Source organism: Phycodurus eques, chromosome 1, assembly GCF_024500275.1.
Source record: "Phycodurus eques isolate BA_2022a chromosome 1, UOR_Pequ_1.1, whole genome shotgun sequence".
In the NCBI taxonomy this organism is placed as follows: Eukaryota; Metazoa; Chordata; class Actinopteri; order Syngnathiformes; family Syngnathidae; genus Phycodurus; species Phycodurus eques.
In genome coordinates this window covers 26,477,518-26,493,635 of record NC_084525.1, presented here as the reverse complement: position 1 = coordinate 26,493,635, position 16,118 = coordinate 26,477,518, and the positions used below count along the sequence as shown (strand labels likewise).

Sequence of the window (16,118 nt, the reverse complement as noted above, 5' to 3'; positions counted from 1 at the left end):
GACCCAGAGCGGTCCCCTAGCCTAACCGAAGCGCCCAGCCCCCAAGTGAGGCAAAATGGTGGAGTCTCTTAATAGTCAAGTCACCGTTCTGTTATCAGGCCACAATCACAGTTAAATTAAATGGCATGACAAAATGAAATGTATATATACAGTATGTACAGTATATTGATATAGGCTGCTTAAATCTGTACAACTAATTGCAGGAATTGCATGATAACGTTCTTTTTAAAACCACTGGTGGTGGTCAGCTGACCTTTTTCTGTCATCTGGCTGTATTGTTTAGAATAAATTAGACGGTGATGAACAGAATCAGTGATCCGGCAGAGAACGAGAGAGGGTACATGAAGTCAAACTGATGTGTTCATTGGGTATTTAGAGAATTGAAGGAAGTACACATGTAGGCGCCCTTCCGTTAAAGAAAGAAATGAACACAATGGTCACGGAAATTGATACAAGTAATAATGAATAGAAATATAATCAAAATTAATGAATGGAAACCAGACATTGATTTTTGTGGTCCAACCCAACTATTAAAAAATATATATAACTAAATTGGCGCAAGTAAATAAAAAAGAGCAAGTAAATAAAAAAGAAAGTATTACGTGTTCAAATAAAGTACAGGAAGTCCTCGAGTTACGACGCACTTGACCTACGACGTTTCGACTTTACGACGCCCGTGCCTCGTCCGCCATTTTGTCCCAGCACCATACTTAGCTCGTGCCTTTTTCGCCCTCCTTTTTTCACACGCTCAGCAGTAATGGTAAATACAGCATTTTTAAAAATGTATTTTAGTTTCTTTATACGAAGTGTTAACCTTTCCTGCTACAGTCACCTGACCGTGGTCGGGAGACGCTCTCTCGTTGCACAGCTGAGCTGGGTGGTGGCAACAATAAAGGCACGAAGTACCGATTTGCTGCTTTAATGGCTTTATTAGCTCCTCTACACATTCAACGTTAACGGGTCCTCTGCTAATCGCTACTCTTCCCCGGTCGCCGTCACTACACTTGCTACTGTACACACTCGCACCGGCGCGCACTCCTTACTCCTTCACAGTCCCGCCAGATGACGCCTGCGCAGTCCCGTCTCACTCACACATCGACGCACACGCCCACGCACACTGAGCTTGCTGTCGCAATCGCAATATTGCGCCGTAAATTGCGACTTTAACGGTGAAATCCGACTTACGCGGAAATTCGTGTTACGTCGCCAGTGTAGGAACGGAACTCGTTCGTAAATGGAGGACTTCCTGTACTTCACTTCAGAATAATTCTAACAATTCTAACATTCTAGCAAAATACAGTTAATACTTCATGTTTTGATCAAATGGGTAAAAGCAAAATCATGCATTGTAAAAATGCGCATTATACACGAGAAATTACTGTAGCTTGATACCGGTACTGAAACGATACCACGGCACAAATCTCAAAAATTTGTAAAAGCATTGGAATGAAAACTGACAAAACAACTTCAAATACTTATATAATTGTATTAATTCAAAAGATTTCGATAAATTTGTAAAAATGATCTAATAATGGAATTAACCTATTCTTAACCTTTGTCTTTTTTTAATTTAACAAATTTATACACCTATATGCAGTATATATAATATATATGACAAATATTACGCCACTCTTGTTCCTTCAATTTCCTGTTCATCTTAATGCCTGGTAGCACTAAATGCATCTTACCTGAAAAACACATACACTTAATTGTATTATTAAATATGATTTTGGTTATTATCAAGAAAACCATTGAAAATTGCTAGACCTTGATACCAGACCGTACATTAAACTTTGACCTATTTTGATTGTCATCATTATATTTATCCAAACAAATGTATTTTTAGTTACACCTGGCATTAAAAATTAATGAGAAACTAACAATGGATCAAAACAAATTTCCATGACTACTGTATATTAAGTATTTATATTTATACGTAATGTACTTTACTCATACATAATATTGTACAATATTTTAGTGTGGATTATTCTTGTATTTGACTGCATTTGATTTCTCATGTTATAAACAATACACTGCACCCACTCAGTGCAGTGCTGTTATTCATTGTGTACGGATTCACGACACTTTCAAAAAGTGGACCTTTTTGCTCCACTTGGATAATAAGTGATTTTCCTTTTCCATTTTCCTTTTTGTAGGGCTGCCTCCCTTTTCTCTGGGTTCTTTCAGCCGCTCGGACCGGGCTAGTCCCGCAGGGGTCTAACCGCTTACTTCACCCACTCTGAACATTTCTATTACTCATACTGCACATATTTCACACATTGGGCACATTCACATCTCATTCAGGGTCCCTGGGGGCTGGATGGTGGTTCAGTCTCCTTGCCTCTCCCTTGGGGGCTGGTCTGTGCGCTTCAGTTGGGCTGGGGGACCGCCCTGGGTCCTGGGGAGTGGGTAGCGTCCCCCTGACTGACTCCCCCACGGGATGGGCACGCTGGTGCCCCCACCATTCCTTGTGGGTGTAGGGGGCCGGCCCGCCCTTCCTCAGTGTGCCGGCACAGGAACTGTGTACACTAGTTGACTAACATGCATTTTATTTGGTGTTTATTCACTAATACGTTCCATAGAATTGCTATAGGCTTTAATTGTTTGTACTGGGACCACTAACAAAGACGCAGGTTGTATTAGGATATTAACTCACAGGTTCTTACAGGTGTTAAGACATGATAAAAGCATTCCACCACACCACTCATCAGTAGCACTGCCTTGCTCATTTCCCACATCCTGTCCTACCATGCCTTTTTCTGTCCTCTCTCATCTTGTCCTACTGGTTACTTGTTGCATGTCATCACCGTGTGTGTCCCAGTCCACAAATAAGAATACGGTTTGACTTTGCGATGTTACTTGTCGTCAAATATCTAGAATGTCCAACTATTGTTCTGCTGTGGTTCGCATCCCCATTTCCCTTGTCAATTCTGTCCCTCAGTTTGTCTCCTAAAAGTATTTTCTGTCCAGCTGCATTTTCAACAAACATCAGAATAATTAAGAAAAAAATAAATAAACAGGGAGTATTTCAAACTCCCCTGTTGCAGAGCAAAACTTGTTCCAGCACAAAAGGCTTACAGATTTTGCATGACTCACTCATGCAGCTGAGCAGGACAGGTTACATTTTTTTTTGTCACACTCAAAGGTACCATATTTAATGTTTCACATATATGACAAAAGTTCATTCATCCATCCATTTTCAGTACCGCTTATCCTCATTAGGGTCATGGGTGTGCTGGTGCCTTATCTCAGCTGACTCTGGGTGAGAGGCAGAGTACACCCTGAACTGGTTGCCAGCCAATTGCCTGGCACATATAGACAAACAACCACTCACACTCACATTCACACCTACGGACAATTTAGTAGGTAATTAACCGAGAATGCATGTTTTTGGGATGCGGGAGGAAACCGGAGTACCTAGAGAAAACCCACGCAGGCACGGAGAAAACATGCTAAGTCTACACAGGCGAAGACGGATTTGAACTATGAGGCAGATGTAGTAGTCACTGTGCCACCCATGACAAAAGTCATTAAAGGAACATTAAGACCCAATCCTACAGCCACTGTGGTTAATGCAAATAAAAGGTGATGATTTGTTAGACGACTCAAACATGAATAAAGGCCGTGAAATTAATGTAAAGGCAATAAAGGTAATTTTTTTTTCTTGAAGTGGAAGCTATACTGTGATCTATCAAAGAAGGCAAAAACGAGGACTTAACCACGAATTGATATGAACTGAGAATTTACTAAATTGCTGAGTTGCAGTTACAAAGATAACACCTCAGAATCAGAATCATCTTTATTTGCCAAGTATGACCAAAAGACACACAAGGAATTTGTGTCCGGTAATTGGAGCCACTCTGGTACGGCAACAGACAATAAATTGACAGAGAACACTTTTGAGATATAAAGACATTGACCAAAAACAAAAAAAAAAAACAGTCACTGAGCAGTAGTACGATAATCTGGGACAATGTTGATTGTGCAAATGTTGCAGATACTCCTCAGTCAGTGTGCAAATGGAGCAGATGCTACTCTGTCATAAGTGGCCAGTATTGGTCAACAACAGATATGCAAATAGTACACCTCGTATATCTGCAGGCTAGTAAACAAAATGGACGGAACAAGTGTTTTGGTTGAGTTTTGAATAGAATAATTATGTCATGAGATGTGAGATGAGATTAACTGTATACATTTCCAATTGAAGCCTTTAAGATGAAAAAACGTGGGGGATTTCCATTAAGTAACAATGACTCCTTTGTTCCCTCCCAGTAATTTGTACGACTTCTACCACTACTTCTACATGCTGACCAACGTCCTCTTCTACGTCAGCTCGGCCATCAACCCCATCCTCTACAACTTGGTGTCGGCCCCCTTCCGCCAGATCTTCTTCTCCACGCTGCGCTACTTCTGCATGCCCTACCGTCACGCCCCCAGAAGGCACCCCGGCCCTCTGACCCGCCACTCACTCAGCATCTCCAGCAACCACACACTCTCCACAAACATCATCAAGGAGACGGCCTACTGATTCCATTGGAACACATCGCAGTAACACCACCATTTTATGATTACTAGTCATCTCTGTCATGGATTTGGAAATAATCCACAACTTTAACCCTTATTGCGAAACAGTTGTGAAATAAACATCTGCTCGCTTTAGTGTGTTGCTTACAACTCTGAACAGGAACGTTAGCGATGATGCTAACGCGACAACACCACTGTGTCCTGGCTGATCCACTAGTTGTATAAACCACTAAAATTGGTGATCAAGGAGTTGCAATGACAAAGGCGCTCTTATTTTAAATTTTCATTGTCAGTGCAGCATCTACTTGATATACATTTTCGGACAAATTTATTCCACATCATTGTAGCTTAACCATCCACACTTTCGTATACACATTATCAGAGGTGTGGACTCGAGTTACATGACTTGGGCTCAAATCAGACTCAAGTGATGAATTTGATGATTTTAAACTCGACTTCACAATATGTTACAAGACTTGCAACCTGATTTGGACTTGAACAGCAATGACTTATGACTTCACTTGGACTACAACCTATTGACTTGAAAATACTTGCTAATTTAACCAAAGCACTGAGAAACCAAAATTCATAACTTCTCTACACTATATGTATCACCTATTGTTATACTACAGGAAAACATGACAAGTGACAAAATAATGCTGCGCATCTTACTGATAATTTATTAGGTCAGAGTGTACTATGCTATCATTGCTAAAATGTGTTCTTATTATCTTAAGAGAAGTTACCGCCCTGATGGGCACTCTCTTGTAAAAAAAATAATAATAATAAATGATCAAGAGGTCATTCTCTCACACAGTCGTCTTCTTTCCCTTTCGGCTTGTCCCTTTAGGGGTCGCCACAGCGTGTCATCCTTTTCCATGTAAGCCTATCTCCTGCATCCTCCTCTCGAACACCAACTGCCCTCATGTCTTCCCTCACGACATCCATCAACCTTCTCTTTGGTCTTCCTCTCACTCTCTTGCCTGGCAGCTCCATCCTCATCATCCTTCTACCAATATATTCACTATTTCTCCTCTGGATGTGGCCAAACCATAGAAGTCTGCTCTCTAATTTTATCCAACCTGGTCACTCCGAGAGCGAACCTCAACATCTTCATTTCCGAAACCTCCAGCTCCGCTTCCTGTTGTCTCTTCAGTGCCACTGTCTCTAATCCGTGCATCATGGCTGGCCTCACCACTGTTTTATAAACTTTGACCTTCATCCTAGCAGAGACTCTTGTCACATAACACAACTGACACCTTCCTCCACTCGTTCCAACCTGCTTGGACCCCTCTTTCTCGGCATGAAACCATACTGTTGCTCGCAAATTCACACTTTTGTCCTGAGTCTAGCCTCCACTACTCTTTCCCATAACTTCATTGTGTGGCTCATCAACTTTATTCCTCTATAGTTCCCACAGCTCTGCACATCACCCTTGTTCTTAAAAATGGGCACCAGCACACTTTTCCTCCATTCCTCAGGCATCTTCTCACGGGCTAGAATTCTATTGAACAAGCTGTTCAAAAACTCCACAGCCACCTCACCTAGATGCTTCCATACCTCCACAGGAATGTCATCAGGACCAACTGCCTTTCCATTTTTCATCCTCTTTAATGCCTTTCTAACTTCCCCCTTACTAATCATTGCCACTACCTGGTCCACCACACTTGCCTCTTCTACTCTCCCTTCTCTCTCATTTTCCTCATTCATCAACTCCTCAAAGTATTCTTTCCATCTATCTAGCACACTACTTGCACTAGTCAACATATTTCCATCTCTATCCTTAATCACCCTAACCTGCTGCACATCCTTCCCATCTCTATCCTTCTGTCTGGTCAGCCTGTATAGATCATTTTCTTCTTCTTTAGTGTACAACCTGCCATACATGTCATCATATGCCTCTTGTTTGGCCTTTGCCACCTCTACCTTTGCCCTGTGTCGCATCTCAATGTATTCCTTTCGCCTCTCCTCGGTCCTCTCAGTGTCCCACTTCTTCTTAGCAAAGCTTTTTACTTGTATGATTTCCTGTACTGTATGGTTCCACCACCAAGTCTCCTTCCACCAATTACGACTCTCTCTCTGTCTGGGACGTTCAGAACTACTTCATCTAGCTCCTTCCAGAATTTCTCTTTCACCTCTAGGTCACATCCTACCTGTGGGGCATAGCCACTAATCACATTATACATAACACCCTCAATTTCAAGTTTCAGCCTCATCACTCAATCTGATACTCTTTTCACCTCCAAGACATTCTTAGCCAACTCTTCTTTTAAAATAACCCGACTCCATTTCTCTTCCCATCTACACTATGATAAAATAATTGAAACCCCGCCCCTAAACTTCTAGCCTTACTTCCTTTCCACCTGGTCTCCTGGACACACAATATATCAACCTTTCTCCTAATCATCATGTCAACCAACTCCCGAGATTTTCCTGTCATAGTCCCAACATTCAAAGTCCCCACATTCAGTTCTAGGTTCTGTGCTTTCCTTTTCTCTTTATGCCGAAGAACCCGCTTTCCACTCTTCTTCTTCTTCTTCGACTTCGACCCACAGTAGCTGAATTTCCAACGGCGCCCTGCAGGTTGACGGCGGCGGTGGCGGACGTTGTGAACCCGGGCCACGACCGATCCGACATTGCATTGTGGGAATCGCATGGCTTGACGTCACGTATGCTTGTTGTCATTAGCATTAGCAGCTAGCTTTGTGAGCGATCACGCAAATAGTTACACTGCGGACCAACAGGGTGCTGTCTGGGCTTCCTGTTCATTACAGTCTGGTTTAGTCAGTGTAGTGTTCTCAAGAATCAGTCTTGTATTTCTTTTTTTATTCACTTTATTTACCAATCGATCAGCACACAGCTAGCATCTATTCGACATGAAGCTACATTCTTGATTCCTCTTCGTGTCCTGTTCTTCTTCGCCTCTTTTTGACGTAATATTTTTACGTAGTGCTGCCTAGTGTTCCAACTGAGATACCACAGTTGGATAAAATTGTGCCTTTATAACAAGATGATAAACGTGTGTTCCTCTTTTTTTAAATTGCCTTATGTTTTTGATAATCACAAGAAATGCCTATTAATATTTGTTTGAAATTGCCTCACTAGAAATGCTTGTAGACAAGAACATGGTTCAATGCCCTTGATTTAAAGTGGCGCACGGTGGACGACTGGTTAGAGCATCTGCCTCACATTTCTGAGGACCGGGGTTGAATCCCCGGCCCTCCTGTGTGGAGTTTGCATGTTCTCCCCGTGCCTGCGGGGGTTTTCTCCGGGCACTCCGGTTTCCTCCCATATCCCAAAAACATGCATGGTAGGTTAATTGACATCTCTAAATTGCCCCTAAGTGTGAATGTGAGTGTGAATGTTTGTTTGTTTATGTGTCCCCTGCGATTGGGTGGCAACCAGTTCAGGGTGTACAACGCCTCCTGCCTGATGATAGCTGGGATAGTCTCCAGCACGCCCGCGACCCTAGTGAGGAGTAGTGCCTCAGAAAATGGATGGATGGAAGATTTTAAAGTATATTAAATATATGAATGCAGTAAATAATAGCCCTCCATTTTCTGTACCGCTTTATCCTCACCAGGGTCGCGGGTGTGCTGGAGCCTATCCCAGCAATCTTCGGGTGAGAGGCGGGGTACACCCTGAACTGGTTGCCAGCGAATCGCAGGGCACATAGAAAAAAACAACCATTCACACTCACATTGACACCTACGGACAGATTAGAGTCTTCAATTAACCTACCATGCATGTTTTTGGGATGTGGGAGGAAACTGGAGTGGGCACGGGGAGAACATGCAAACTCCACACAGGCGGGAGCCGGGATTTGAACCCCGGTCCCCAGAACTGTGAGGCAGATGTGCTAACCAGTCATCTACTGTGCCGGCAGTAAATAATATATACATATCCATCCATCCATTTTCTGAGCCACTTCTCCTCACTAGGGTCGCGGGCGTGCTGGAGCCTATCCCAGCTATCATCGGGGAGGAGGCGGGGTACACCCAGAACTGGTTGCCAGACAATCGCAGTGCACATACAAACAAACAACCATTCGCACTCACAGTCACACCTACGGACAAATTTAGAGTCTCCAATTAATGCATGTTTTTCGGATGTGGGAGGAAACCGGAGTGCCCGGAGAAAACCCACGCAGGCACGGGGAGAACATGCAAACTCTACACAGGCGGGGCCAGGGATTGAACCCAGGTCCTCAGAACTGTGAGGCAGACGCTGTAACCACTCACACACCGTGCCGCCACATATTAATTAAATATTAAAATATTCTATATATTTTTTTATTTTTTTTATTTTGTTGATAAATTGACTCGAAAGGACTTGCAACTCAAAGTGTTGGACTTGCGACTTGACTCAGGATTTGCCTGTCTCGACTTGGGACTTGACTCGGGACTTAAGGGTAAAGACTTCTGACTTGCAAAGCAATGATTTGGCCCCACCACTGCACATTACAATATACTGTACATACACATGCATACACATTATTTACCTTTACGTATACTTACAGTATGTCATTTGTAATGTAATGTGTGTGTGAGTGTGTATATATATATATAAAAATAAAAAATACAACAGAAGAAAGAAAAAATAAAGGCTGTGAATGTACAATTAGTTAAATGTAAATGTTGCTTGTTGCTGTGAAGTGTAAATGATTGTCTACTTTAGTCCAAATCTAACCTTTATTGGGATTCCGTAGATAAACTTGCATTCCTGTTGTTTGTGTTTTCTCTGACACCATACAGATTCAAAAGTGCAATTTCTTGTTGTTTTCTGTCTTGCCTTTGTCAAGAACTTTGTAGTACAGTATATGCTGAAACAATGTATTTTGTTTAATGTATTCACTGCTGCGTAACTATGAAATATTTTGCATCAATATATTGTTCATCAATAGGTAAACAAAAATGTATAATTTCCTTGACGAGGTTATTCCAAAAATGCTGTTCATTTAATCACAGTAAACAGCAAATTATTTCTGACCTACCGTGTCTGGTCTTTTATTTTAAAAATGTTTTTCTGCTGACAAGCGCTACCTGTGTAATCATATTATTTTATTGATATTTGTTGTATATTGATTTCTTCAATATCACAGAACAAAACATCTTCACTGTGATTGGAATAAAAAAAAAAATATTTTTAAAAACTTGTGATGCTGGAGTCTGACTCGGTACAACAGGGTTTATGCTAAGGAAGGGGTGCGACTTCCGGCAAAATATTTTTGCCACTGCAAAAGTCGCCACGGTGTCAGGGTTAGATTTTTGTAAACGCTACCTGCCAGTAAATGCTACGACATGCTCCCGAAGTAAAATTAAACAGTTCAAGTTTCAGGGAACAAAAAGCATCGCTGTCGATAATTGATGTGTGCCTTTGTGTGAGGCTTATATAGTTTGAGACAACACACGATACCGCTGAGTGAAGCATAGGGCAAAATGCAATGAGAAGAACATTTTCCTATCATGTAAACATAATGCCAACAGAAAATACTGCACCGCATTGCTAATTTTAATTTGGAGCCCACGGATGATTCAAGGCTGACTTGGAGTTAGTCAGTCACAAAGAGTGGAGCCACGCTATGAAGTCCCTTAAGTATGACGTAACTCCTTTCAACTCTGCATCTCCGCGCTTTTCCCGGTGTTCCAAGTTTTAAATACAATCTTTCGCAGGATGGGCACGTACGATTTAAGTTAAATAAAACTGACTCTTGCGGTTGCTGGCTTCCCCCAAATGATCAGTTTCCTATTTATTTACGTTCTTCAGAATTATGCAAATTCCACTGACAAAATGCAAAAACACCCATTTAAATATGGGATATGACTTCAGAATGTTTAGTGTGCAAAAGTTCAGCGACGACAAGCCTGGAGGGCTGCCATCTTGCTCGCTGTCCCTAATCTAGTGGCCGGCCTCACAGATTAAAATGGCTTGCTACTTGAAATCACCACAAAAAGGAGGAGAAACAAGACAGTGTTGTGTTGATGTAGTTTGCTTTGCTAAAAGGCATTAAAATGTCAGTGATTGTGTTGTCTCTTATAGTTCACTAAACAATCAATGCGCTCCAGTGAGCTAACATTAATAGCTGTGCTAGCTACGCATTAGAAGATCGGTCCATATTGAGTTCGGAGGGATGGGAGCATGCTGTGACAATGCGAGAGATTGCGTGATTTCCGAAGACGAAAAACATGGCGGCGCCCCTTACACAGTCTTGAAAAAAAACAGCTACTACAAGATAAAATTTCTCTTTTCACAAGTCTTTTTCAACGGCGGCTGGTCGCTTCATTCTTTTCTTTTTTCCTTCGCCAGCTATGCTAGCAGCGGTAATTTACAGAGAGCCACTTGCTATCCGCGCAGCTACGTCAACGCCAGCTGGTCTCGTCATGGAGGATCGCGTCGAGCTGCCGCTGAAGAGGAAAAAAGCTGATCCTTCCACCTCAACGGAGGATTTGCTTGATTCGACAGAGATACAGACGAGTGTCGTCTTTTCAATCGACAAGTAATTGTCAATTGCACTTGATTTGCTTCGCCAGGAGATCACCGAACTAAGAAAGAGCTTGGAATTCACGCAACAACAAGTGAATGAGCTAAGATTAGATAATACTGCGCTTCGATCAAACATGATGTCAACGTCAGCAGAACTACAAACTCTTAGATTGGAATGGAAAGAATATAAACTCATGAAAGAAACTACGTTGGACATTCAATCAAGAACCATGCGCGGCGACCTCATTTTCTCAGGCATTCCAGACAATGCTCCGGAAGACCCCGAGGTGCAGATTAAAAAGTTTATGATGTCTGCGCTCAAGATACAGCAACAGATAGAGATTGTTTTGTTGTTGTTGTTGTTGTTGTTATTTTTGTCCTATTCGGCTCTTAGGTCAAGCAGAATGGAGGATCTGTATCCCTCTTATGCCGCAACAGTTTTACTGTGTCACAGTAGAGTTTTTAAGCTTCCGCTGTGGTTTTTTAGTACTATAATTGATGTTTATTGAGAATCAGAATCGATAAGTCGAACAGAACAAAGTTTCTAGAGGGGAGAGAGAAACGAAGACAAAAGACAAAGCACTAACTGTAAACAGGATGAGAAAAGTAAATCATTGTATATCTCCAACAATGAAACATTAGATAATGAGTGTTGTATGGGGCTATAGGGCTCCACCCTGTGAGGGAAGGACAGGACAAGATAGAACAGAACAAGGACAGGAGAAGAAGCATGCAGGACAAGGATCGTGAACCCGGCTGTACAACTGAAGTTTGGTGGGATTAACTATATAAATTATAAAAATCTACAGGATGAGAGTATGAGTGAGGGGATACACAAGCAATTTGCATATTCATGATTTATTTGTCGCAATAAGTGAGTGGCCCCACACCCAGCGAAAGAGTCCCAGGGGTGTGTGCCTGCGGACACATGCAAGTGAATTGAGACCGTTTCACATACACAAAGACTGACAGAAGTGTCCTGTAATTGCTGAGGCTGGGGACCCCACCCAATCGATCGAGGGGCGGGATCGAGCCCTGGGGTCCACCCGAGAGCAGCAGCAGGTGGATGGGACAGGTTCCACACCGAGGGATCCATCAACACTATTCAAAAACACAATATAACACCATTGAAATTTAATTTACATGAATGCATTTACTAGAATTGTTTATTTAAGAAAAAATAATCCAGACATGACAATGTATGAGGAAAATTTGTTTTGTTACTGTTGTATTGTTTCTTAAAAAAATAATTAATTAATAAATAAAGATAATAAAGCATTTTCTATTTACCAATCAACTTTGGCCTGGTCCTGCCCTAGGTTTTAACTATGTGGCACGGTGGCCAACTGGTTAGAGTCAAACTCAGGCCCGGGGTCCAAATTTGGCCCACGATGTAATTATATTTGGCCCGCAAGACCATATCAAATGTGTATTAGAGCTGGTCCGCCAGTATGTAGCACATGCGCCACTAATATTACAAATCCCAGAATGCTTTGCTAGTGTGTTGGCCCATCAGTCGAGACCGGCGAGCGCCCTTTCCCTTTCTGTTGCAGTCGTTAGCAACTATGCTACCAGTCTCCTCGGGCAAATTTACACTTCCCCTTCCCAAAAATGGCCAAACGAAAGATGGAAAACTGTTAACATCCAAGACAGGTGGAAGGCAGATTGTCTGTTCACTAAGGTAAAAGACAGACCTGTTTGTCGTGTGCGGAGCAACGTGGCTGGAGCAAAGAATATAACATCATTGAATTGTTTTTTTTAATGCCCTTTATCAACTCCTAGGCAGTGACTGTTAATAGTTTGAAGTTTGGATTTTCATTGAAGGACATTCTTATTTTTATGGGTTGTTTTGTTGTTGGCCTTTGAAAAAAAGATTTACATACAAAGAAAGGTAGTTGGAGATAGATAAATAGAAGATAGAGAGACAGAATAATTCATGTTATCTACTTAAATACAAAACAACAAAGAAATACCACTGATGTCTTTTATCGCAAATTTAATTTCTCGTGTTTATATTAAAGTTTGTTTATTCCAGATTCAGTGTTTAAGCAAAATTTAAGTTTGATGTCAATGATAAACCTTAACGCTACATTTCTCCGTGAATTTAAGTTTGACACCCCTGAGTTAGAACGTCTGCCTCATAGTTCAATCCCCGGCCCCGCCTGTGTGGAGTTTGCATGTTCTCCCCGTGCCTGCGTGGGTTTTCTCTGGGCACTCCGGTTTCCTCCCACATCCCAAAAACATGCAAGGTAGGTTAATTGACAACTCTAAATTGCCCGTAGGTGTGAATGTGAGTGTGAATGGTTGTTTGTTTATATGTGCCCTGCAATTGGCTGGCAACCAGGTGTACCCCGCCTCCTGCCCGATGATAGGTGAGATAGGCTCCAGCACGCCCGCGACCCTTGTGAGGAGAAGCACCTCAGAAAATGGATGGATGGATGAGGTTTTAACTATGTAATAATAGAAAGGGGTTTTAACTATTTAATATTTTTTTAAGAATGAAAACAACAAAAACACTTAAAGGTCATGAAAATAAACTGACATTTAGCAATTCGATTATGCATCTACCATAATTATTGAAAAGTATCAGTGTCGGCAATTATGGTCTTCTATTGACTTGGTATCGGCTTGAAACCAAAATATGCAATATTGCACACCACTACCAGATTCCCTTTTATACTTGTAAGTGCATACCATTTAATTATTCGTATCAAATTCACTTTTAGTGTAATTGCTTTCAAATACAGCTGAAGTCAAAATAATACTTCTTGTATATTAGGGAAAAACATTGTTTATAGTGTAGCACACAGAGGCTGACATCTGATTGGACTAATTGTCTGGTATCCACATGTACTGGAAGCTGTGCAGCCAAGAACAAAATGAAGAGAATAGACTTAATAAATTAATACATTTCATGGAACAGATATTGGAATGTCAGGTTTCGAGTCAAGGTGAGTGCTCTGATAGTGTTTAGGCCAGAAGAAAAGGCTTTCCTCGCCTTGATAGTCCACCACTGGTAGGATTACACCACTGAATTTGTGTGGTAGTAGTACCACTGCGTGTTGTTAGCCAAAAGCATATTTTTAATAGTGTACTTTTTGTATATTTGAGGTAAGTATTGAAACTGAGAGTCTGTTAATCGCTGTAAGTAGCACTAAAACTGTTTTAAGTAAAGAAAATGAAAGTTTAATATAGTTGAATTTGTTTCAAACCATTATTAACTACACTCATATCAAAGAAACGTGCTTATTTTCAGATGATTCATGGCCAGTCGTCCACCAACGATCCATCTCACATGTCTGTATAAATGGAGATTTATTTGATTTAATAATAATGATGAAAAAGCAGAGGGCACGAACCACATCTCTCCTGCACTTTCTCCTCAGCGATCACTCTCGTCAGCACACCAGAGTACGGACATTGAAAGGTGTACAAACACACACTTAGCACAGCAGGTTGTGACCTTTTCTGACGAACACTCCCGACAATTGATAGCTGTGGGCTTAAGAGAAGAATTGCACTCAGCAAGCCCCTTTAAGCGGTTTTTAAGCAGCTATGTACCGAGAGATTAAAATTCAGTCAGTTGGCCGCAACCTAAATAAAATAAAAAACATTACAACATCAGAATTTCTTTCACACATTAACCGCACTAGTTTAGAAACCGCACATACTCGGCTTCCCCACTCATGTACAAACCTATACAAGCCTATAACGCAGAAGCAGAAATACAGATAGTGCCACAACAAAATAAGTACAGTACATCAAAAATAATGTCGCATTTTCAGCATGATGAGTGTGTGCAGCGCACTTGAGCTGAGCAGAGATGATTTAAATGTTTGTAGATTTGATTTAAAAAACATGAACAGACTTCAACATGGAGCTTATCAAAAAAAAATAAAAAATACAATCATGAACAGCAAACACAAGTTTGGTGAGTTCAAGAGAAATTAAGAATAGACAAGAACATGACACTCCGGTATCAGAAAAATCTGTAACTAAACCGCATCTTTGTTTTCGCAGAAGGGTTAAACCTGGGGGGGGGTTATTGTGGTTTATAGTCCGAACTTTACTGTAATCCTGTTTGAATTAACCTACCACAAAATAGGTACAGTAGAAGCACCCTGGTCTCACAGTTTTTGGGCATTTTCTTTAAATATGAAACAGGTGAATGCTTTTTCACAAGGCTATCAAAACTAGTGATAGAAAATAACTAAAACAGGAACTTCTCAACAAAAACACCATGCAAAACTCAAGTTTCCACTTTAAAGTTGTTTTCCAGATAACGACGTTTACTTTGCACTGACACTTAACTACATATGCTGAAATCCATCTATTTTCCTCACCGCTTCTCGTCACTAGGGTCGCGGGCTGCTGGAGCCTATCCCAGCCATCTTCAGGCGGGAGGCGGGGAACAGCCTGAACCGGTCGCCAGCCAATCACAGATATGCTGAAATGTTACTTAAAACATCACCTGTACATTATTTTAAAGTGTTATGACATCAACAACACAACCCCTGAAGAATCTAATTTGGAGCAGAAGCCTCAAGATGATTTATTTTATTTACTTGAAAAGTGGGTGGCTTCAAACAAAAGGTGCTCTGCCCTGAGCACACACACACACACACACACACGCATTCACACACTTCAAACCTATTTTGGTTACAAATAAACCAGTATGCCAATTAGCTCCAAACTGCGCAAATGCAAATACATTTTCATCTTTTTTTCGCTCACTGTTAACATTAACCTGCCTTTAAAATTATAAACCACTCATGTCTTGGTCAGTGGGTGAACTTACAAATTCAGTGAGGGATCCAATAATTCTTCTTTCTTATATACTGTATATAATTATTCCTGATCAGGGGGATGACCTACGCAAGTGGCAGCTTCTGCAGCTGTTTCAGCATGACAAGCGACTATGACTATGATTAAGGATATTCCTCAGGTAGGTAAAACTGTAAGCTTTATCAAAAAGAGATGTTTTAAGTAGGCTCCTCAATATAAATTTCCCATTCGGTTTTATTCCACATTTCAAGGATTATTGTTCAACGCAAACCAAAGAATAATAGAGATTTTAGAGACGTCTGAGCCAAATGTTTGAGGTATTGTAT

General features: G+C 41.2%; 1 protein-coding gene across 1 annotated transcript in view; it reads left to right on the top strand.

The window, feature by feature from the left end:
- ntsr1 (neurotensin receptor 1 (high affinity)) overlaps positions 1–5,181 on the top strand; it is a 58,596-nt gene extending 53,415 nt beyond the window's left edge. Inside the window, exon 4 of the mRNA XM_061696517.1 lies at positions 4,273–5,181. Coding sequence (XP_061552501.1) covers positions 4,273–4,528 — 256 coding nt within the window. The 3' untranslated portion in view covers positions 4,529–5,181. The remainder of the gene's footprint in view (positions 1–4,272) is intronic.
- Positions 5,182–16,118: the final 10,937 nt, after the last annotated feature.